The following is a 24,166-nucleotide window of genomic DNA, read 5'->3' as shown; positions in this document are numbered from 1 at the left end:
GTGCAGCAGGTGGGGAGGGAGGGCCCAGGTGGCCGAGGGGGGCCTGCAGCGGGGCTAGGAGGTGCCCTGGTGCTGACCCTGAAAGGTGGGGTCCTCCCACGCTCTCCCCTGAACCCCGAGACGCGCGCCCCGGCCCCGCAGCCCAAGGAATGCGAAGAGGCAGCCGGGGGTGGGGAGGAGCAGGGCCGCCCGGGGAAGAGACAAAGGGGCCGGGCGTCGGAGCGAGGCGCCCGGGGACGTGAGGGGAAGTGGGACGAGGACGCGGGGAGGGAGGCCGGGGCCCAGGCGGCCCACCCCGCGCGTGCAGTCGGCCCGCCGGAGCCCTCGGTCTGTGCTGCCCCCTGGCGGCGGCGGCGTGGGCCCGGGACGGGCGGAGAGGGCGGCCGGCTGCGAGGCAAGGGACCGGAGGCCCTGAGAGCGAGACGGACACGACGGGGCAGCGACCGACGAGTGGAAAGAGACCCAGGGCCGCAGGCGCGTGGGCTGACGGGCCGGCCCCAGGGAGAGAGAGACACTTCTAGAAAAACCACGGAGTCCGGACGCGAGATAAGAACACGCGGTTCTCTGAGATTCTTACCCCGTCAGACGCCAACCGGCCCGCAGGCGAGGGGCGTGGCCCGCTCGGCGTGGGGCGGGGCCTCGCAGGGGGCGTGCCCGGGAGTGCTCACGTGCCTCACGCAGGTGTGACTGGAGAGCCTCGGGCGGGGGGGGCGGGACCCGAGCCAGCTTCTGGGGCGGGGCGAGGCCGCAGGAGGGGCGGGGTCTCAGCGGGGCGGGGCCTCGCTCCATTGGCGTGCTCTTCGCTGGAGGCGGGGCTTCGCGGCTCAAGGGGCGTGGCTTACGAACGTGCAGAGGCGGAGATAGAATTCCTCGGGGACCGGTGAGTACGGAATCCTGGGGAAGAGTGGGCGTGCCGGTCGGGGGGCGGGGCCCGGGCCCGGGAGGGGGCGGGGCCGCCGCCGAGGGTCCTCTCGGCGTGAGGCGGAGGGAAGGGGTGGGTCCTGTGACGTCAGCCAGTCCGAACGGCCAGAGCCCAGCGAGGGGCCGGGGGGCGCGGATCCCGGAGAGCCGGGCAGGGGAGAGCGAGCGATCCTGAGCCGGGCCGGATTGGGGGGGACCCCGGGAGGACAGAACTGCGAGAACCGAGAGCCTCCCCGTCCTCCCTCCCGTAGTGGAGCCCCTCAGGCACCTGCTCGCCCGCCCGGCCGATCCGCGCGCGCATCGTGGCCCGCAGGCCCCCGCCCGGGCCCAGTCCCCTCCTGGGGCCCCCATGGCCCGGGCCGCAGCCCTCCCGCCATCGAGATCGTGGCCGACGCTGCTGCTGCTGCTGCTGCTCCGGGAAGCCGGTGAGTGACCGCGGCCGCCCCACCCCTCTCCTTCCCCTGCTCGCCGTGGCGTCCGAGAGCTGCCCCCTCCTGCCCGTCGCCGAGCCTCCTCCTCGCGCGCCCCCTTCCTTCCTTCCTCCCTTCCTCCCTTCCTTCCTTCCTAGCCCGATCCCCGCTCCTACCCCGCCGTACCCGCACACGCCCCATGCTCCGACCGCCCCCATCTCTCTCACCTTTGGAATCCCAACTGCCCATCCTAGGCTGGACTCGCCTCCCCTCCCCCCTGCCCGCGCCCAAGGGGTTAAATCCGAGGGCCCCCCGTAGGCCGCGGGTCCCCTGCCCACCCCGCGCCGACCAGCCCGCCTGGATCCGGGTTTCCTTCTCCGCTACGCCCCTCAGGAATGTGGAGAATGTGTCTCCCACCCCCTCCCACCCCAGCCAGGAGGGTCGAGGTGTGGAGAGCAGACGACCCCCCATCCACAACCACCCCTTTTGACTGGGTTGGGGCGTTCGAGGCCCCGGGAGAATCCAGGCCCAGGGATGAGATGTCGGGGTCCCCCAGGAGCGGGGTGCAGAGCTGGGATGCCAGGTCTCCTGGAGGCCCGAGGATGAGAGTTGGGGTGGCCCGGTGGGGCGGGTGGTGGAGGGCGGAGAGGGGTGAGCTCGGCGAGCGACGATTGCGGGCTGCGGGGAGTTGGGGACCCCTGTCTCCTGAGTCCCATAGAAATGTGGGCGAGGGACTGACTGTCTCACTGGGGTCTGACTGAGGCTGGTGGGCAGCGCGCTGTGTGGCCGCGGTTTGCAGGATGAACTTGGGGGGCAGAGGGTTCTGTCTGGGTGTGGGATTTCCTTGTGGGGCAGAGAAAGGTCTCTTAGGGCGCCGTGGCGGGAGCGGGCGGGAGACCTGGTTCCTGGGCCTCGGGAGCCTGGAGGCCGGCTTGGCCCCGGAGCCGCAGGCGGAGTGGCCAGCCGGGTCCCTTTCCTGGTGAGCGCCCGCCGCAGCGTCCCTGGGGAAGTTTTTCCGGTTTCACTTTCGGGGGGCGGGCAGGCAGCCACGCTCCCGGCTCCCGGTTCCGGACTCCCGGGTTTGGCCACCTTATCTTCCCTCTGGCCGCGCCTTTGTCCTCGGAGCCGCCGCCCTGGTCCCCGCCCTTCCCGCTGCCGGGGCTCCTGACCACCCAGCTCCTGAGCCTCCCCACCCCCAAGAAGGGCGAGAGGTGCGGCTCTAGGGGCGGAGGCGCCTAGGTGAAACAGGTGGAGGCCGCCGGGTGCTGGGGGTTCCCTGCCCGCTCTTCTGCTTGTCTACTAGCCTTCACCTCCAGCCCCCGACCCCTTCTGTGCAGACAGGGAGCTGGGACCAGAACTTCCCACCTTCTCTGGGGTTGAGCTTGGGGCGCAGGCACACAGAGGGTTCTAGTGGGCTTGCTGAGACAGGGCCTATTCATTCTTGTTCCCATTTTGCAAATGAGAAAACTGAGGCATTACAAGGACCAGCCTGTCCTGAGGGAGTCAGTCTGGAGTTCTCCCTCTCTCTTTTGTTCTTTGTTTTGGTTTGTTTTTTGTTGTTGTTTTAAGATTTATTAATTTGTATTGGAAAGTCAGATATACAGAGAGGAGGAGATATAGAGAGGAAGCTCATCCGTCTGATGGTTCAATCCTAAGTAACCACAACGGCCGGTGCTGCGCCGATCCGAAGCCAGGAGCCAGGAACTTCCTCCTGGTCTCCCACGCGGGTGCAGGATCCCAAGGCTTTGGGCCGTCCTCGACTGCTTTCCCAGGCCACAAGCAGGGAGCTGGATTTGAAGTGGGGCTGCCAGGATTAGAACCCGCACTCATTTGGGATCCTGGTGCATGCAAGGCCAAGACTTTAGCCACTAGTCAGCCACTCTGGGCCCATTCTCTTGTTTCTTTAAGATTGTTTATTTTACTTGAAAGTTACAAAGAGGGAAGAAACACAGAGAGCTCTTCCATCTGCTGGTTCACTCCCCAAATGGCTGCTCAGAAGCCAAGAGCTCCTTCTAGGTTTCTGGGGCCCAAGGCTTTGGGCCATCCTCTGCTGCTTTCCCACACGAATTAGCAGGGAGCTGGATGGGAAACGGAGCAGCCAGGACACTGCCAGAGCCTGTGCCCAACGCCGGTGCAGCAAGGGGCAGTTTTACTGGCTACACCATGGTGCTGGTTTCAGGCCTGCCCACCTGAAGTCAGCTTGTTACAGCCCTTGGCTCCAGAAAGTTCTGTTTCCTCCTTGTATAACCTAGGTTTCAGTTCCTTCCCTGCGAGATTCCTGGATGGCTTCAGGGGTGCAGCTGGCCAGGGGGGCGTCACCCCTTTCCTCACCTGTTCTCTGTCTCCCTCCCCCTCCCCCTCCAGCCCCCGCTGTTTGTGCCTTTACGCATTGTTTTTCCTTTTTTTCCTCCCCACCTGCCTCTCCCCTGCTGTGTACCAGTGCCTGAGCCACCTGCCTTCCCCGGGGGATGAGGTTCCTGCCCCACCAGGGCCTCAGCAGGCTGCCCCCTCCCTGCACCTCTCCAGCTTCCCCGGCTCTGCCCGTCAGCCTGGCAGTGGGGGGGATGGGATAGCGGTCACTGCAGGCCTGCCTGTCTCCTCTTGTTAGTGACTGGGAACTTGGGGGCGGACGACAGGCCGGATGGGAACAGCCGCCTAGAGGGGAGGGGGAGGGGCGGGTGGGGATTTTGGGGGTGGACTACAGCACGTCCAGGGCCTCAGCTGGGACTGGGGACAAACACACGTAGGGAGGCTGAGGTGTGGGGACAGGCAGGGAGCTCAGAAGACCCCAGGCCAGAAAGACTGGAGAGATGTATCCCCAGCAAGTGTCAAAGCCAGGGTCACGGCAGGCCAGGCAGAGGAGGACACACACAGGCCAGCTCCTCCGCCTCTGCCTGGGACGCTGTTACATTTTTAATGTCCCAGCAATGCTGAGAAATGGAGTAGGAGGAGGAGAGAAGTGGTGTGTCACACTCAGAGCCCCTGGGGGAGGCAGGCCGGTGGGGAGCGGAGGGGGAGAGAGCTGAACTCCAGGAGTGGAGCCAGCAGAGGAGGCAAGCGCACAGCCACCATCTCTGGGCTCGGGAGGATGTGGCCATGGTGCACCTGCTTTGTGGATCTGGTGTTGGGAGCTGTGTTTCAGCCAGGCTATTCAAGGCAGAGACCCAGGGGCTGCTGGACAAAGTAATTGGGGCGGGGGGTCGGGGGGAGACACAGAGGGGCACCAACGAAGGATACCCAAGAAAGGGGTGCCTGGAGCCCCTGAGAGACGCAAAGAGGAACTGGTATAGAAGGTGTCCCAAGAAGGGTCAGGTGGTCAGACGTCACAGGAGGTCAAGCCAGGGACCTGGCCGTCTCCCTCCTGGCTCAGTGTGATGACCACCATCAAAGACACGACTGGGGCAGGTGCAGCAATTGCAGGCAGACAGCCATGTCCATGACCACAGTGGCTGCTTGCTCCCCAGACCGACTCCTGGATTTCCGCTGCGGGGGTGGACACTGTGATGAATGCAATTAATTAATTAACAAGGCGGCTGAGGCAGCAGCTGAGGCCAGTGCCCAAAGCACGCAGGCCTTCAAGGGGCTGCCACGCCCTGCCGCCGAGGGAGGGTGAGTGTGAGGTTTTATGGGTCTGGAAGGACAGGACAATCTGTAGACCCAAACCTGGGCAGCCACTCCAGCAGGGGCCCCGGGCCCAGCCCCCTCCCTCAGACCCAGGGCTCCAGGCTCCGATGTCACTGTATACCCTTCTCTGCCTTGTCCCTGTCCCATGGGCTCACACCTTCCAGCAGTACCCTCCTCTCCCACTCTCCCTCCACTGCAGGAAGCCTGCAGCAGGTCTGGTCCACAGGGACAGGAAGTGTGTGGGGGGACCCAGCTGACACCTCATGAAGCTGTCACTCGTCTGGCAGGTCCAGGAAGGCTGAGGGTGGACAATCTTCCCACGGCCACTCTCTTCCCCCGGCCGTGGGACTGGCTGCATCCCAGCCGAGGTCATGGCAGCGGTGCCCGCCCGGCAGCGAGCTGGATGTTGGGGTTCTGACTCCTGGCCAGCCTTCTTCCTGGCCTCATTTCCCTGCCCCCACCCCGGCCAGCCAGCTGCCAAGTCCCAGTGTCCCAACCTCCTTCTCCCTTACTTTCTCCACATTGATCGCTCTGTCCCCAAAGCCCTAACTCCAATGCAGGCTCCTCTTCTGGATTCCTACCTCATCTTTCTTTTTTTCTTAAGATTGAGTTTTATGGGCCCGGCGCGGTGGCGCAGTGGTTAAGGTCCTCGCCTTGCACGCCCAGGATCCCATATAGGCGCCAGTTCTATCCTGGCGGCCCCGCTTCCCTTCCAGCTCCCTGCCTGTGGCCCAGGAAAGCAGTAGAGGACAGCCCAAAGCTTTGGGTCCCTGCGCCCGCGTGGGAGACCCGGAAGAGGCTCCTGGCTTCGGATCAGCATAGCATCGGCCGTTGCACTCACTTGGGGAGTGTATCATTGGACGGAAGATCTTCCTCTCTGTCTCTCCTCTCTGTATATCCACCTTTCCAATAAAAAAATAATAAAAATAAATCTTAAAAAAAAAAGATTGAGTTTTATTGGAAAGTCAGGTCTACAGAGAGAAAGATAGATCTTCCATCCACTGGTTCACTCCCCAAGTGGTTGCACTGGCTGGAGCTGAGCCAATCTGAAACTATGAACTTTTTCTGGGTCTCCCACGCAGGTGCAAAATCCCAAGGCTTTGGGCTGTCCTTGACTGCTTTCCCAGACCACAAGCAGGGAGCTGGATGGGAAATAGTGGAGCAGCCAGAACCAGCGCCCATGTGGGATGATGGTGCCACAGGGTGGAGGATTAGCCTGCTGAGCCACAGCACCATGCCTCTTCTCCCTAACCCCTGCCGCCCCATCTTCCTAAAGTACAAGCCTTACCCTGTTGTGCCCTTGCTTAGCACTGTCCATGGCTGCCCAGGGCTCCACACCCAAGCCCTGACAGCCCCAGCCTGCGAGGGTGAAGTTCACTTTGTAGCCCTGCTTGTTCCCCATCTCACCCAGTGCATTTGCCAGAGCCCCCAGGCTCCAGGGATAGGGCAGTGGACAAGCCTGAGTCCCTGGCACGAATGCTCTAGTGGGTGAGAAAGAGCGGGTGGAGTAGGAGCTAGAGCAAAAGGAACCTTGAGAGTTACCAGTGGGTGTTTAGAGTGTCTCACTGAGCCAGGACTTGGAGGACGGGAGGCACAAAGGCCCTGGGGACGGAGGAAAAGTAAAAGGCCCTTGTGGCTGTAGCGGGTGGGCCCGAGGCAGGGGCTGGGAGACAAGCCACGGGTGCAGGACCCGTGGATCTGTATGGCTGCTGAAGAGACTTGTCTGAGTGAGGGGGCAGGCGGGGACCCCTCTGTCGCCTGTAGAGACACACAGCACACAGGAGGGCAGGCGGATTGCATCGGGGGAGGACCTGGAGGACCATGTGCCTTTCAAACGGACCACTGACTTCATGGCGCCAGAAGTGCCCCATTTGCGCACTCAGGGTGGTTTGTTTATATAAAAGGCAGTTACAGAGTTGTGGAGAGATCTTCATTCATTGTTTTCACTCCCCAAATGACTGTCCTGGCTGAAGCCAGGAGCCCAGAACTGTCTCACTTGGATGGCCTTTAAAGGCCCTGGCCCCTGGGCTGCTTCTGCTGCTTTCCCAGGTGCATTAGCAGGGAGCTGGATTGGAAGTGGGGCAGCCAGGATTTGAATGGGATGCTGGCACCACAACACAAGCCCCTTGTTCAGAATGAGCAATTACAGCAGGGGGGCTGGGCACTTCCTGTGCTTCCTGCTGTGACAGCAGGTGCCCATGTCCTGGGTGTTGGTGTGAGCCACAGGGCAGAAGGGTGGGGTGTGGGAAGGCAAGGACGGGCCACTCGCTCATGTTCCATGTTGAACACAGTTGGGAGAGGAGCCTAGCCATTGGCCAGGGAAGGCCCAGCCCCCTGTGGCCCTGCGGGGTGTGCCAGGTACCCCAGGAGTGCAGACAGACAGATCTTTCATTTGCAGATTCACCCCTCAAATGTCCCACAGCCTGGGCTGGGCAAAGCTCCAGTGAAAACCCCGAGAGCCAGGAACTCGGGGCAGCGGCTGCGTGGGCGTCTGGGTTTCAAGTACTTGAGCCATCAGCATTTGTGGCCTCCTGGCAGGGGTGCACATTAACAGGAAGCTAGACCTGGGCCATGAGCCAGGATTCAAACCCAGGCCCTCAGCTCAGGGATGCCAAACACCTGCTCAACGTGGGGTGCTTGTCCTCTGGAGAGGTGGGTCTAGGCTCCTTGTGCAAGCACAGGCACTAAACCCCAGCACATGAGGTGGTGCTCTGAAACAGCTCAAGGGCACTGGAGCTCAGCTTCCCCCGACTTCTCCACACCCCCTCCCACCAAGACAGACCTTCCGGGTCTTGCCTCACCACCACCTTGGTGAAATCTTGGCGTGTGTCCCACAGCATGTCAGCCTCTGTGGCTTCAGCCTCCACACCTAGTGCACCTGCTGCAGGTGCTGGGGGATGCAGGGGTGGCGCGTGCCTGTCCCCCCGTTGGCGGGGCAGGGGCAGCGCCTCTGCCAACCATAGGATCTGCTTGGTTTTTGGACCGGGCATGGTGGAGATACTCTGGGAGCTGGGCTCTCCCAGCAGCCCCCCCTTTCTAAGTCCCACCTCTTGGCCTTTGATTGACACCTTTCGCAGCTTCTCTGCTTGCCGTTTGCCCCTGAGTTTGCCCTGTGGCCTCCTTAACCTCAGTCAAACTCTTTCACAGCTGAGGGACCCTCTGTGGCTCCCTGCTCATCTCGGACCAAACCGACCTCCTAGGTTGCACTTCTGAGGCTCCCGTGGGCCTGCGTGGCTGGGTGCCCGTCTTCCTCTCCCAGCTGCAAAGGGGTCCCCAGATACGCATTGGGAGCTGAAGAATGGAGCAACTGACCCGGCCTCTCAGCAACCCATGCCCCCACCGGAACCTGGCATTCTGGTCCCTGTCTGACTCTCCAACAAGCCATCCCTGGGCCTCCCCTGAGGGCGGCAGAACCAGAGCGGCCAGGGCTCAGCTGCCCCTTCTGCCCACCCTGCCAAGACTTCCGGGTAGAGGAAGTTGTGCTTGGGAACTTGATCCCTGCTGAAGTGGACCGGGACAGGGCTATACCTGGTGACCCCAAAGTCCTGAGGCTATTTCCCTGTGCCCATCATACTTTCAGGGTTGCTGCGTATGTGGGGCCAGGGGACTGGGCCCTGCCGCCTCCGGAGCTGGGGAACGCGCCCTTGGCCTCCCCTCACCCTGCCCTGGGGCTGGCTGTCGAGGGCCTCTTGTGATGGCCGTGACCTCGCTGTGTTTGTGGACCAAGCACTCATGCTGCACCCTATGTTAAACGCTCTGTAAATACTCTTTCATCTCCCTCCCCACTCCCACCCCCGGGAGGCTGGTACTGCTATTACCTCATTTTTTTTTTTAATTATCAGCGGGGGAAACTGAGGCTGAGAGAGCTGCGTGGCTTGTGCAACGTGCAGATCTGAACACCCACAGGCTGTGCCCCTAGCCAGCAGGCCACCCTGGGCAGTAGGTCTGCAGCCAAAGCCAGAGAGCGAAGGAGAGGCTGAGGAAGCCACAGGTGCACTCCTGCACATGCACCACAAACACGCATGCTCATGTATGGGTGTGGACACGCACACCCACGTACGGACACACCATGTAAAGCAGACATTCATAGTGGCTGGTCACAGCCAAAAGAAGGGAACTAGGACCCAGCACGGTAGCCTAGTAGCTAAAGTCCTGCCGGGATCCTATCTGGCCGCCGGTTCATGTCCTGGCTGCTCCACTTCAAATCCAGCTCCCTGCTTGTGGCCTGGGAAAGCAGTCGACGATGGCCCAAAGCCTTGAGACCCTGCACCCACATGGGAAGCTCCAAGGAAGCTTCTGGCTTCAGATCGGCTCTGCAGATGGAAGATTCTTCTTTCTGTCTCTCCTTTTCCCTGCAAATCTGCCTTTCTAATAAAAAGGAATAACAAACAAACCCAAGGAGGAACTAAGCAGTGTCTGCACAGGTGGGGCAATGAAGCACCTGTGGGTGTCGGTGCCCTGCACCCACTATCAGCCTGAGTGGAATGTGGGACAGGTGTGCGGCACAGCAGGTTAAGTTGCTGCTTGGCGCTCTCACAAGCCTGGGATCTGGTCCCACCTCCATCTCTGATCCAGCACTCATGCTCTGGGCACCTGGCAGACAGCAGGTGGTGGCAGGGTGGTTTGGTCCCTGGATGGAGCCCCTGGCTCAGCTTTGGCCTGGCCCAGCCCTCACCTTTCAAATCAATGTATTTTTCTGAAATACCCTAACATTAACATTGCCTGTGAGGCACACACACTCCATGAACAGCTAAAAACTGTTGTATTGTACGTGTTCAATGACCTGAGTTGTGTGGAATGGGAATTTTTATTTTTGTGAGGGAAAGAGGGTTCATATGCCTCATAGGTGTACTCATGGATGGCCTGTGAGAAGCGACAGGCTGAGGTGGGGTGGTCCAGCCATCGAGAGATGCGGGGCACTGCTCCCTGTGCTTGGCTTTGGTGCCCAGTGGCTTCCCAGTATGCCCAGCCCAGCCCGTCCGTGGTGGGCCCCCGGGGATGAATCAGCAGGTGAGCTCTTGTTCTTTGTCCCTGTGCCTCCCCAGAGGAGGGAGATGGTCGCCTGAGAAGGCTGTGGGTCTCCTAGAAAGGCGGGGAGTCAGTGTGTGTGTGAGGGGGGCGGGGGTGGGAATGAAAACCATCTTCACACTAGGAATGTATGAAGTGTAATCTGAGTGGGGCGGGGGCACTTGGACTAACAGTCAAACACCTGTGTCCCGTGTGGCAGTGCCCGGGTTCAAGGTCAGCAGCACACTGCAGTGCACCTTGGCCGGTGTGTAAGAGCTGGCGTCCCTGCCCAGCCCCCGCATGGGAGTACTGCCCTCGCCCCTCCCCGTCCAGCCTTTGCAAACTGAGCCAGTGAACGGAAGCCTTCTCTCTCTCTCTCTCTCTCTTTCTCTCTCTCTCTCTCGCTCTCGCTCTCGCTGCCTGTCAGAGATGGAAGTATTTCATTAATAGGAATTTATTTGGTGAGACTTTTAAAATATGTGTGCTCTCTGCCTTCTGTTTCTATAATTAAATATTTCCAGCATACAGGTTCAAATGGGAAGCATGACCCATCGTCGCCTTGCGCCTCTCCCCTGGACGCGGCTAATCGCCCGTTGGTTTCTGCAGAACCACAGAGTGCATGCTGCGGCCACTGCGGGTGTAGAATATCCACCCGCGCCTTCTGGGAAAGAGAACTCTGCGTGGCCACAATTTAATTATCACGCCTGGGTGTATTAACAGTAATCCCATAATAACATGTAATCTAGCAGTGTGAGACGGTGAAACACGTGTGTGGGTTTCATCTCCATGTCCTGGCCCACAGCTCGGGTTTTCCTGAGCCCACGACAGGTCCCTGGCAAGCCCAAGGCAGGGAAGGGTAAGCAGGCTGGGATTCATAGGCCCCATCCCTCAAGCCTGAGAGTGAAGGTCAAATTCATGGCCGGTGACTCACGACTTCGGCGGCCAGGCCACCAGGAAACACTAAAGGACAGGTCTTGGGGAGCTTCCGGGGACTGGGCACATGGAAGTTCCTGGAGTGGGGCCCGTCTGGGCGCGCCAGTTCCCTCCCCTGTGTCTGTAGCCTGGGTGATAACTTTCATGACCAGCTGCAGTTCTGTGAGTAACTGGTTAGGTCTGGAAGAGGGGTTATGGAAATCCAGGCTTATAGCCAGCTGGCCCACGTGGGCTGGCGTGGCCTTGGAAGTAGGGGCCATCCTGCAGCCTTTAGCCCTCAGCCTGTGGGACCTGATGTATCCAGGTGTATAGTGTCAGAGGTTGCTGGAGTCAGCTGGTGTCCACTACAGAGCTGGCCACTGCTTGGTGGCTGGGGGGTACACCTGGCTCCTCCACAGCACCCCTGCCCCTGCTGTCAGGTGTTGAGAGAGGGAAGTGGGAGAAATGAAATCATTTTTAGGGCCCGGCACGGTGGCCTAGTGGCTGAAGTCCTCGCCTTGGACGCGCTGGGGTCCCATATGAGTTCTAATCCTGGCTGCTCCACTTCCCATCCAGTTCCTTGCTTGTGGCCTGGGAGAGCGGCTGAGGACGGCCCAAGGCCTTGGGACCCTGCACCTGGCTGGGAGATTTGGAAGAGGAGGTTCCTGGCTCCAGGCTTTGGATTGGCGCAGCACCGGCCATTGCAGTCACTTGGGGAGTGAATCATCAATGGAGGATCTTCCTCTCTGTCTCTCCTCTCTGTATATCTGACTTTGCAATAGAAATAAATAAATCTCTTTTAAAAGGGGGGGGTTATTTATTTGTATTAGAAAGGCAGATTTACAGAGAGAAGGAGAGATAAGAGGAACATCTTCCATCCACTGGTTCACTCTCCAAGTAGTTGCAACAGCCGGCGCTGGGCCAATCCAAAGCCAGGAACTAGGAACTTTTCTGGGGTCACCCATGTGGTCACAGAGTTCCAAGGCTTTGGGCCGTCCCATATCTGCTTTCCCAGGTCACAGGCAGGGAGCTGGATGAGACGTAGAGCAGCTGGGACACAAACCAGTAGCCATATGGAATCCTGATGCTTGCAAGGATCGAACCACTGAGCCATCGCTGTCCTGTGGGTGCAGGGCCCCAGGGCCTGAGCCATCGCTGTCCTGTGGGTGCAGGGCCCCAGGCCTGAGCCATCGCTGCTGCCTCCCAGGGAACTGGTGTTCAGGAAATGAAACCAGAGCTGGATTTTTTTTTTTTTTTAATTGATTGAGCTGAAAGGCAGAGCAACAGCATGTTAGAGACAGATCCTCCAGACCCCGGTTCACTCTGCAAATGCCCTCAGTATAGCCAGCGCCGGGCCAGGCCGAAGTCAAAAGCCAGGAACTCCATCCGGGACGTGCACGGGGTGGCAGGGGGTCTAAGCACTGCAACGTCTTCCTCTCCCTTCCCAGGTGTATCAGCAGGGAGCGGGACGGAAGTAAAACAGCCAGGACTCCAATGGAGCGATGGAAAGGGGGGAATTCTTAGTCCACTGTGTCACAACGCTTGCACTAGAGCTGGGACTTGAGCCCATAGGGCATCCTATGAGGCATTTACACACATACAACACACACACACACACACATTAAGAAATGCAGAGTGACTGAGGGAGGGAGATTTCCTGCCTGCTGGATCACTCTAATGGCTCCAGTGACAAGGGTTGGGCCAGGCTGAAGCCAGGAGCCAGGAGCTTTATTCTAGTATCATATAGGGTAACAGGGCCCTGATAGTTGGGGCATCTCCTGCTTTCCCAGGCACATTAGCAAAAAGTTCAATGGTAAGAGGTGGCGCCCATATAGGATGTTGGCTTTGACCACAACTCCGGCCCCATCTGGTTTTTTGTTCACAATCTCAGCCCCCAATTTCCCCACTTTTTTCCCCAAAAAGTCTTTTCTAGCTGGCGTTTTTGGGGAATTGAGCTCCAGTGAAGGTCCCTCCATCTCACTCAGGGCCAACATTGCCCTGTGTGGCCCCTTGGGCAGTGACCTGGCCTGGCCTGCAAGACTGACCCCTCTCTCTCCCTCCCCCACCAGGAGCCCAGGATGTCCGAGTTCAGATGCTGTCCGAAGTGCGTGGCAACCTGGGAGGCAGCGTGCAGCTGCCATGCCACCTGCTGTCCCTGGCCCCCGGCGTGCGAGTCTCCCAGGTGACCTGGAAGCACCAGGATGTCACTGTGGCCGCCTTCCACCCCAAGTACGGCGTCCACTTCCCCAACCCACAGTTCAGCCAGGAGCGGCTGTCCTTTGTCAATGCGGGACAAAGCACGGGAGCCGGGCAGGCCACAGAGACGGACCTGCGGGACGCCACGCTGGCTCTGCAGGGTTTGCGAGTGGAAGATGAGGGCAACTACACCTGCGACTTCACCACTTTTCCCAATGGCACCCGCCGGGAGGTGACCTGGCTCCGCGTCATAGGTGAGGGTGTCAGCTGGGGTGGGAGGCATCTGGTGGGGGCGGGGCACCTGCTGGGCGGGGTGTCAGCTGGGGCCAGGTGCCCTTAGATCTGCACCCATAGGCTCTGGCAGCAAATTAGTCCTTGTGGGTCGCACGAGTTTCAGGACCTACTGTGTGTGGAGGATGCAGCGGGCATCAAGCTGTTTTTCAGACAGATACTTGCCCAGTATCTGCTTGCAGGCCAAGCACTGGCCTGGGTTGTGCGTGCCAAGTGGAGGGACCCAAGTGCCTGCCTGGCTAGTGGGGAGAGTAAGCAGCATAAACAGAAGGAAGGGAGTGGGCAGGCAGTTGTGGGAGGTGGGAGGATTGCAGGTTGTGTGCAGCCTGGGAGGGCCGGTGATAAGTGGACAAAGCTTAGAAGTGGGGCAGGGAGTCCCTGCGGGGGTGCCGGGGGACAGATGGCAGACAGTGCAGGGCACTGTGTGAAGATCTGGAGAACTGGAGAGGTGAGCCAGGCTGGGCCTGCCCTGGCTTCCCAGGCTAAGTGGCAGGGCAGGGGAGCAGGCGGGATGGGAACACCCAGGCAGGAAGTAAAGGCCTTGAGGAGGGAATTTTGTGGCCCGAGACGGAATGGTGAGGCAGGGCAGCTTGGTCAAGTGCAGAGGTGGGCGTGAGCTGGTGGGCTCCAGGCATAAGGAAGAGGATGCTGTTGAGGAAGCCGAAGTGAGGGAACAAGGTGGGGAAAAACAGGCTGCCAGCGGGTGGCGACCAAGAAGCTGCTGCATGGGAAAGGCAGCGGTTGCTGGGACAGAGAGCCTTAGCTTACTATGCCATGGTGCTAGCCCCTAAATAATAATTAAAAAAAAAAAGCAATAAAAGAAGAGCAAGAGAGATTTAAGGACAGAGTGTGAACCAGCTGCCACAGCCTCCCACCTCAGTCCACTCACCATCATAGGAGGTTGGGGAGGACCCTGAGAGCAGCTGGAGTGTGGCCAGAGGCTGCGAAGTCACAGAGAAGTGGGAATTCAAACAGCCGAGACCCCACCCCCAATAGGGCTGAGGGGAACCAGGGAGGTGCCCTGAGGGAGAGTAACAGCTCTGGGTTCCAGAACATTACCTGGAGGGGGGGTGGCCTGGAAGGACCGGGGGCTTAAGACCACCCTGTGGGTGGCTGGAGGTCGGTGTGGGCTGGACCGGGTGCCAGGGCCAATGTTCTCTTCCCCGTTTCCTAGGGTGATGGAGTGGAAAGGGGCAAAACAAAACAAATCAAATCCCAGCTTTGGGACTCTAGCTTATCTCACTTCCCCTGGCCGGTGTTTGCAGGAAAAGCAGCTGTCGGCATGCCCTCTGGCCCAGTTTACTGAACTCTGGCTTTGTTGTCGGATCTGGCCTTCCCAGGCTCTGGGCGGAGGTGGTGGGAGGACGTGGTGGCCGGCACGCTCCGCGTGGCATGGCACGTCCTGTCCGTTCCTTGAGTCCGCAAGCGGCATTCCCGTGGGGGTTGCTGGCTGCCATCCCCCAGCCAATAAAACCTGCCCTGTGTCATGGTCGCTAAGCAACAGAGCTGGGATTTGAACTGAGTACCCCCCAGTACCCCAGGCTGCGCTGGCCAAGGGCCAGTGAGGATGGTGCATGTCCCCCGCCACCCCACCCCTTCTGTTCCCATCCCCAGCCCAGCCCCAGAACCACGCCGAGGCCCAGGAGGTGACCCTCAGCCTGGATCCCGTGCCTGTGGCCCGCTGCGTCTCCTCTGGTGGCCGCCCACCCGCCCGTGTCTCCTGGATCTCGTCCCTGGATGGGGAGGCCAAGGAGATCCAGGTCCCAGGGACCCTGCCCGGTACTGTCACTGTGACCAGTCGTCTCACCTTGGTGCCCCTGGGCCGGACAGACGGGGTCAAGGTCAGCTGCAGAGTGGAGCATGAGAGCTTCTCGGAGCCCGTCCTGCTGCCCGTGACACTCTCCGTGCGTTGTAAGTACCCCCAGCCCCCCAGCCGCATGATGCAGGCTACACCCGGGGTACCAGTGTACCCCCACCTGCTTCCCTGCACCCCACCTTCTCCATGTCTACCCCTTGAGCAGCATCTGCACACTTCTACACCCATGAGCGCTGAGCTGGGATGGGCCGTGGGGAGCCAGCCTTGTGCACTGCTCCCCAGACACCCCTCAGCTGGGGTGTTGAACTGTCCCTCAAGGGAGGCTTGGCAGACACGGCGCATCCAGAGCTTCCTTCTCCGGGAAGTTAGCTAAGTTAGTGGAGCCGCCCATTGCGTGGGCCTCTGTGGCTCCCACGGACCCCTGGTGTCCCTGCCCCCGACCGTGGTCTGCAGGGTCCACCCACCTGCTCACACTGCCTCCATGGGCTCCTGGGCTGTTGCTTATTTACGTAAACGGGCAGGTGGAGATATGCTTTTACCATGAGCCCTCAGGAAGATGCCAGGTTGAGCTCAGAGGCCAGCAGGCCCATTATCTGACCCCAGCACCTCCCCTTCTAGAAACTTCTCACACCCACCCCTTAATATCACCTCTGCATCCACCCAGGCTGACAGAGCTGAACTTGACCTGCTTCTCTGCACTTGAACCCCCATACAGCCCGCTCCCCCGGCAGAGCCGGCCTAGCCTCCTCCCTCCATCTCTCCCCAACTGTCTGCCGCAGGTGGCACCGTGTGCACCAGCTCTGCCGTGCAGTTTCTGTCTAGATTTCCAGCTTTTCCTCTCCCACCATGTCACCCACTCAGGGCACATCAGACACCCAAGTGCGCACTCTCGGCTGTCCCCAGTGACCTCCCTGGGCCGTGGACCTGGCAGCCTCCCATCCCCAACCTGAGACTTTCTTGTCCCTGAACCAGTTCTCCCAATTTCCTCCAGACCCCCCTGAGGTCTCCATCTCTGGCTATGATGACAACTGGTACCTTGGCCGGAGTGAAGCCACCCTTAACTGTGACGTCCGCAGCAACCCTGCACCCACAGGCTATGACTGGAGCACGTGAGTGGACGGAGTCCTGTCAGAGGGAGGGGCTGGGGCGGAGCTGGGTGTGAGGGAGGAGGGGCTGGACCCCTGGGTGTGAGGGAGGAGGGGCTGGGGCTGGGGCTGCACCCCTGGGTGTGAGGGAGGAGGGGCTGGACCCCTGGGTGTGAGGGAGGGGGGGCTGGGGCTGGGGCTGGACCCCTGGGTGTGAAGGAAGAGGGGTTGGGGCCAAAATTGCTCCTGAAGAATGAAGGAGCTTGCAGGCTAGGGCCCCCAAGCGAAGTCATGTCCCAGAAGTTGAGCCTGGAGTCTGTGTCTGCGGACAGGCCTGTACACACCCCCACCAGACCCTGCTACACCTCTTACCGTGCCCACACCCTGCAGGGCCTCGGGCGTGTTCCCTGCCACCGCGGTGGCACAGGGCCCACAGCTGCTCATCCACACGGTGGACAGCCTGGTCAACACCACTTTCATCTGCACAGTCACCAATGCCGTGGGCACGGGCCACGCTGAGCAGGTCATCCTGGTGCGAGGTGAGTGAGGGAACCCCCCCCCCAGCTGCACCCTTAGCTTCCTCCTTCCAGGTGGGGGGCACGCTGGTGAGGCTGTGCTGCCACCTTGGGGCTGGGAGGAACAGGCAAGGGTGCTCTGGACTTTGCTAAAGAGGAGACTTCTGGGGCAGGATGCAGGACTCTGCAGCCTGGGAGACAGGCTGGGCAGCTCCCACGCCTGCCAGCCCGGGAGCTGGAGCGGAAGGACAGGACACGCAGGCCTGGGACTAGGGCAGGCTGGGAGTCAGCAGAACCATCTCCCTGGAGGAAGGCCAGAGTGTCACCCCGGGGCAGTGACCAGGGACAGGCCCTGGGCTGTAAGACCTCCCCACAGAACAGGGAATCCAGCTGCTGGCCCGGGGCTGTAACCCTACACACCCACACCACTGTCACCATCTCTGGGACAGCCCAGGGAGCAGGGTCACAGCCTGGGAGTGCCACACCCACCTGGAGAGAGCGGGGGCTGTAGTGAGGGCGTGGCTGCCTGTGCCAATACACACACACGCACACACACACACACACACACACACACACACGCGCACGCAGAACTCGCTCACTCCTTTGCAGGAACCACCCGCGGGGGACAAGGTGCCCCTGCTCTGGAGACTGTCACCAGCAATGGACAGGCACACATTCGCAGAGGGACCCTGTCATACAGACACACAGGAGGGCCCAGGAATAGGCATCCAGAAACACCCAGGACCTTCCAGAAGCTCCCTCCAAAGCTCTTCAGCTCCCAATACCACATCTTGTAGTCTCCCTTGATCCCGCACTGACATTGGAGGCAGTGCCCGTCATGGAGCCTGCCTACCACCCCCAAACCTGGAGCCCCACTCACAGGCCCCCGTGGCATGTCCTTTTCACGGCACCACCCCCATCCCATGGGGAGCAACACAGCAAGCGCAGGGTCAGGACTGGCCCTCTCGGTGGCTGCCCTCAGAGGTGGCACTGAGGAAGACCACCCAAAAGGGGCTGCCTGCAGGGGTGGGGACACCACGAGCACCCTGGGGCCCCGTGGGAAGGGAGCAAGTATAGCCCTGGGAGAAAAGCAGCACAGGCTGCACCGAGCTGGCCCGCAGGACGCTGTGCTCCTGGGCGGGATGTACAGAGAGCTAGCACAACACTCCCCAGGCGCAGCCTGGAGCTGCAGCTGTCACTCAGGCCTGGGACTTCCCTGTCCACTGCCAGCGTGGTTAGGGACCACGGCTGCTCCTCCGCCTGGACAGTCCCTCTGGTGGACTGAGATGGCCCTGTGCTGTGGAGGCAGCTGTTATACTGTGTCATAGGGAGAACTGGACACAGAAGCAGCTTCGCCTTCCTTCTCTGTGAGTCGCTAAACTGGTCTGACAACCTCCCGCCCCAGCTTGGGTGCACTGGGCGCAGTGGGGGCTGGCTCTTCCCTCAGGCCTTGTGTGTGAGGGAGGCTGGCTGGCATCCCTGGGCGTCCCTCTTGCTTCCCCCCTCCGCACTCCTGACTTCTGTCTCTGTCCCACCCCCCACCTCTTCAGCTATAGCAGGAAACATCAAGAAAGTAGGGGTGGTGGAGCCCTGACTCCCAGCTGCCCCAGAGTGGCAGGAAAGAGCCCAGCCCCCTCCCATCCCCAGCCTTCTCCTCAAGTGCGGGAGGGGCACAGGGTAAGGTGGCTTTACGCTGTGACCCTGGCTTTTAATAGGAGCCCCTGGCACAGAGGGGGTGTGCTGCAAGTCGCAGGCACCCCAGGACCCCACAGCCATCTACGATGCGAACAAGCGGCTGTCACTCAGGGCGCAGTGGCTGCCACGGCCCTATTGCGAGGCAGGTGTTTGTTCTGAGAGCAGCCTGGTTTGGAGTGAAATCCTGAGTTAGGAAACGCTGGCCAGCCGGCGTCACTGGGAGACCCTGGGGAACAGCACCCGGGGTCGCACCCCGAGAGGGAGCCTGCTTACCTCTGCTTGGACCCATGCTTCTCCCTGGCCCCCATGTCCATCACTGCCACCCTCTTGACCTCTCTCTCTCTCGCCCTCCTCTCTCCTCAGACTCCCCCCGGGCCTCACCCCGAGACGTGGGTCCAGTGGTATGGGGGGCCGTGGGGGGGACACTGCTGGTGCTGCTGCTTCTGGCTGGGGGATCCCTGGCCTTCATCCTGCTGAGGGGGAGGAGGAGGAGGAAGAGCCCCGGAGAAGGCGGCGGAGTCCCAGGAGCCTATGATGCGAAGACTCAGGCGTTTAGCAATGGGGGCCCCGTCTTCTGGACACCCACAGCCCCTGGTCCGCTGAGGCCAGAGGGAAAGGAAGAGGAGGACGAGGACGAGGATGAGGAGAAGGCAGAGGAAGGCCTCATGCTGCCACCACCTCCGGGCCTGGAGGACGACATGGAGTCACAGCTGGACGGCTCGCTCATCTCCCGCCGGGCGGTTTATGTGTGACCTGGAGACGCACAGACAGACCCAGGGAACCTGGACCTTTGCTGCCAGCTGTGCCCGCCAGGGGCTCGGGACTGGCTGGACTCGTCTGTCCGCAGACGGTGGAGCTGGAACCTACCTCCCGCTTTCCTGGAACCCAGAGGAGGTGGAATACAACACACACTGGACTCCCGCCCCCCACCCCCAGGGCTGCACAGGGAAGGGGCGTCTGGGAGCTAAGAGTGGGGATCCAGCAAGGACCCGCCCTCCCACATCCCTTCCCCATCCTGGACTTGTTTTTGGCCCTGCCCTGCCCCGGCCAGTAACACTCAGGAGTTAATAAATGCCTTGGAGGAACTCGGCAGGGCTGTGCTGTGGTACCTCAGACCCCTCCTTGGATCCCAGGAGGAGCTGGAGAGGGAGATCAAGGCTGACCAGTTGGACCCCTGGGTTGGGATAGGGGTGTGGGCTGCAGGAGCTGGGGTCCCAGTTTCTAGGGTCCTCAAAGCATGGAGGGTGGTGCAGGATTCCTCCTGGGGGGCCAACATGGCCCCCATCTGGGTGCTAGCACTAGTATTAGGGAAGTGCTGGTCCTCATTCTTGGGGTAAATGGGGTGCTGGGCAGCCCAAGAAAGCGCCCCCCCCCCCCCCCCCCCCGCCGCCCCGACATGCCTGGCCATCCCCAGCCACCTCACCCAGCCAGGGGCTGTCTCCCATAACCAGGGAGCCAAGGACCAGAGGGCAAGTTGGAGAGCAGAGGCAGGGGTGGGTCTTACGACCCAGCCTCCTAGGACTTGGGGGCTAGCGCTGAACCTGACCACAGGCTGCATGGATACAGGGAGGATGTTTCCCGCATTCCCCAGGTGCTGGACAAGTGCACCTCTGGGGCCAGCGGGGACCTGCGGCGGTGCCTGGCTGGAAACGGCGGAGTGTTGCGGGTAGTCGGCGCACGTGGACAGAGCATGGTCACTGCGGAAGCCCTCCAGAGGCTCCCCACCCCGCCACCATGGAACAGGAAGCTGGAATGCACCCGCTGGCGTCTAGGAGCTTCTTGCTGCTTGCCTCAGATGGGGCGCCTGCATGGCGGTGACACCTGGCAGGGTCACTTACATTAGCTGTTAGCTCTCTTCCCCTACCATCCCTTTGTTGATACTGGCCCAGCCCAATCTCCCCTCTCTTGTGTGTCTCCAGGCCTGGAGGCTCGCAGTCCAGGAAGGAGCTGGGCAGCAAGGTCACTGCTCTGTCAGTAGACACAGGAAGGGGGTGGGGCATGAGCTGCACCCCTGTTCTGGCTGGATGGAGGAGACAGCAACCCTTATAGCAAACGAGGTCCTAAGCCTGCCCCAGGCCCCTCAGTTCCCAGCCTTAGTGCCTGCATCGCCCCCTCCCTCCGCCTTCTGCTGCGTGGGTCTTTGCACGGGCTATCCCCTCCTTTGCCTGCGGTACTGTTCCTGCTCTCACAGCTTGCACCTGCGGACTGCGTGTCTGGGAACCCCTTCTCCACCATCTCCTCCTGGCCCTCCCTGTCTGTATTGTTGGGTTACCCTTGGCTCATTGGCCCAGTTGGGAACCCCCCCGCCCAGCTCCGAGAGCCTACAGACTTGGTGTGTGTTTGGCTCTCCTTCATCTCCCAATACTGGCATGCTGCACCTGCCCTTTCCTCCAGGGAGGCCGTGCTGAATGGCAGGTGTCCATCACCGGTGGGGCTTGGCAGGGAGCCCCTCTCACACCACCACACTGTCCCTCTCCTTGCAGAGACACCCAACACGGCAGGTGCCGGGGCGACTGGGGGCATCATCGGGGGCATCATCGCAGCCATCATTGCCACCGCCGTGGCTGCCACTGGCATTCTCATCTGCCGGCAGCAGCAGAAGGAGCAGAGGCTGCAGGGGGCCGAGGAGGAAGAGGAGTAAGTGATGGGGCGCGGGCAGAAGTCCTCAGTAATAGCTGTGTGATTTCAAGTGACTGGCTCACCAGAGGGAGGAGAGTTAATTTCTCTCCAGCAGCTCACCAGAGCCCAGGCTCCTACCAGCTGTAGCTCTGTCCCTCAATTGTGGCCCTCGGTCACGTCCAAGATGGTGCAGTATAGTCTCTTGTGAGTGACCATATGCCCAGATGTAACATCTATTACCATGTGCAAGGAGGGAGGTTGGATCTAAGCGGAAACCAGCCACAGCTCTCTAGGGCACTGGTGTCCATGACAGTGGGCCTGAGCCAGGAGCCAGGAACTCCACTGGGGTCTTCCTCTTGGCGGCCATGACCTACTGCCCCCTAGGAGCACTGGCAGGAAGCTGAATCAGAAGTGTGGGGTAGCTGGGACTCCAACCAGCACTCCCCTATGGGATGTGGGCATTTTGAGGACAGCTGGACGCCCTGCACAATAGTGCCAGCCCTGCTCAGACGACACTGCTTGGGGCTGGTGAGTGTGGGGCAAGGCAGAGCTTGAAATTGCACATCCCTGGGCCACCTCAGAGTGCCTCTTAGCAGATGTGAGGGACGCATGTGTGGGCACAAGCTCCCTGAGCCATTCTGACACACGGGCAGGTCTACCGACTACTGCCCTACCCACACGCTACAGCCTGCCCACTGCCGAGAGCCAGGGAGCCCTGCAGAGGACAGGATAGGCGAGGGAACTCACACAGGCCAGGGGTGGTGGGGAAAGGAAACCTGCCCCGGTGTGGAGGACCAGGGTGGCCCCTGAGCTGGCAGCAGGATAAGTGTTGGCCAGGGACAGGAAGGGAGATGCCGGAAACAGCACTGGGGTACAGAGGACTCCCTGTGACTGCCTGCCTTCTATCCCACAGCCTGGAGGGGCCTCCTTCCTATAAACCGCCAACCCCAAAGGCAAAGCTGGAAGAGCCAGAGATGGTGAGCACTTTCCCTGGGGCAGGGGGCTGCAGGAGGGCCTGCTGGGGAGAGGCTGGCTGGGAGTAGGGGGTCGTGACCCATCCTCCTACCCTGTCCCTGCAGCCCTCCCAGCTGTTCACTCTGGGGGGCTCGGAGCACAGCCCACTGAAGACCCCCTACTTCGACGCTGGTGGGACCTGCACTGAGCAGGTAGGTGCAGGGCAGTCATGTGGGGAAGGCTAGGAAAGGTCGAAGGGGGTGAAATTCCAAGGTCAGGGCAAGGTCAGGGGTCCTGGCACTAGCCAGGGACTATGCCTGCGGCTGACAGAGTCATGGCAGCAGTGGTGAGCTCTAAGTCAGGCATCACATACTGTGGGTTCTGGGGGCTGGCCATAGGTCATGGTAAGCATAGAGGTCAAAGATGAGATCAGGTCTGCCTGGCACAGACAGAGGGTGGTCTGGACATGGGTGTCGTGGTCAGGAAGTGACCCTGACATCCTTCCCACCCCACCCTGCCACCAGGAACTACCTCGTTACCATGAGCTGCCCACGCTGGAGGAGCGGTCGGGACCGCTGCTCCTGGGGGCTACAGGCCTGGGGCCGCCCATCCTGGTGCCTCCAGGGCCACCTACCGTGGTGGAGGGAGTTGCCGTGGACCTGGAAGATGAAGAGGAGGAGGAGGAAGAAGACTATCTGGACAAGATCAACCCCATCTATGACGCGCTGTCCTATAGCAGCCCCCCAGATTCCTACCAGGGCCAGGGCTTTGTCATGTCCCGGGCCATGTACGTGTAAGGTGCCCCAGCTCTTCCCCTGGGGCTCCCTGGGCCGCCCCCAGGTGGCCAGGCCACCGGACGTGAACACACAGGCACACACTCATACTGGGTGGCTTCATGCTGACCTCCAGCCCTCCAAGGCCCCAGGGACCTGGGGACCTTATTAATTCAGGAGGCCTAGGGGGTCATCTGGGCATGTTTCTGTTATGACCTCTGACCTCCACGCCCCCGCCCCCCCAGTCCCCTACTTGAAGACTGTGACCTCCTGATGGTACCTCTCTCTCACTCGGCCAGACATCTCAACGCCCCCGAAACCCCACGATCACTCCAGACACTGTACGGTGGCTGGGGTGGGATTGGAGGGGTTCCTGCTGCTCAGACTTGAGCCCTCCAGGCAGCAGTGCCCCGCTCCACCCAACACCCCAAGGATGGGAAGGAGGGATGTGCCATTCCTCTGCCCACCTCCTGCAGGCAGGAGTCTCGGGGTCCGGATTTTTCCCGGTGTCCCTCTACACCCGGGCTCTGCAGCAGGGAGCCACGGCGCAGGGCTGCGTAGGGTGCACCTGCTGGGGAGAATCTGCTGTTACTGCATCCTCGAAGCCCCCACTTGATTCCCTGGATCAGGGTCAAGTCGGGTCGCCTGGGTTGGGGTGTATCTGGAGGGTGTGACTCCGTTTTTGTAAGCCAGCATTTCTATCAAACACGAGTTTATACTTGGACCACACCTTGTGTGTTCTGTGATTCTGTAGGGACGTGATGGGGGAAAGGTGGCGGGGAGAGGTGAAGACCCAGTCCACGGAAGGAGAGAATCAAGGTGTGGGTACAACCAAGGTCAGAGGTATTCCCCCGAAAAAATCCTATGAGCGAAAACAAAAGAGTGAATCAGCAAAGTAGATGGAGTTGGCAAGACAGCCACGAGAAGGGCGGTGGACACGGCAGGCACCGCAGGCGAGGGCACGGCGAGTCACTGCCGGCAAGGAGGTGGGCCGGGGACCCCAAGCAGAACGCGGGGCCGCAGACCCCAAGCCAGCCCGCTAGGACCCCAAGCAGAACGCGGGGCCGCAGACCCAAGCCAGCCCGCTGGGACCCCAAGCAGAACGCGGGGCCGCAGACCCCAAGCCAGCCCGCTAGGACCCCAAACAGAACGCGGGGCCGCAGACCCAAGCCAGTCCCTGGGATCACAAGGACGGAATGAATGGGGCGAGAATGAATGGGCTGCGGGGCATGCCGGGAGCCGGCGGGACTCGGGGAAGAGGGGGCATTGTGGGTAACGAGCCGCGGCTCCCCCCAAGGCACTGTGGGAGCAGCCCTCACTTCCGGCCGGCGTGCGCCGGCGCCGCGGT

General features: G+C 61.0%; 1 protein-coding gene across 1 annotated transcript; it reads left to right on the top strand.

The window, feature by feature from the left end:
- The first annotated feature begins 1,270 nt into the window (after nt 1–1,270).
- NECTIN2 (nectin cell adhesion molecule 2) lies at nt 1,271–23,497 on the top strand. The gene is made up of 10 exons (XM_040976509.1): nt 1,271–1,346; nt 2,374–2,542; nt 12,933–13,324; nt 14,976–15,272; nt 16,169–16,286; nt 16,653–16,801; nt 20,956–21,109; nt 22,005–22,068; nt 22,171–22,257; nt 22,570–23,497. The coding sequence occupies exons 1-10, from the start codon at nt 1,271–1,273 to the stop codon at nt 22,840–22,842; spliced, it is 1,779 nt and encodes a 592-aa protein (XP_040832443.1). The 3' UTR covers nt 22,843–23,497.
- The last annotated feature ends 669 nt before the right edge of the window (nt 23,498–24,166 follow it).

This window comes from Ochotona curzoniae, unplaced genomic scaffold (genome assembly GCF_017591425.1).
Source record: "Ochotona curzoniae isolate NIBS_2020 unplaced genomic scaffold, NIBS_Ocur_1.0 contig_2699, whole genome shotgun sequence".
Taxonomy (NCBI): Eukaryota; Metazoa; Chordata; class Mammalia; order Lagomorpha; family Ochotonidae; genus Ochotona; species Ochotona curzoniae.
This window is presented reverse-complemented; position numbering and strand designations above follow the sequence as displayed.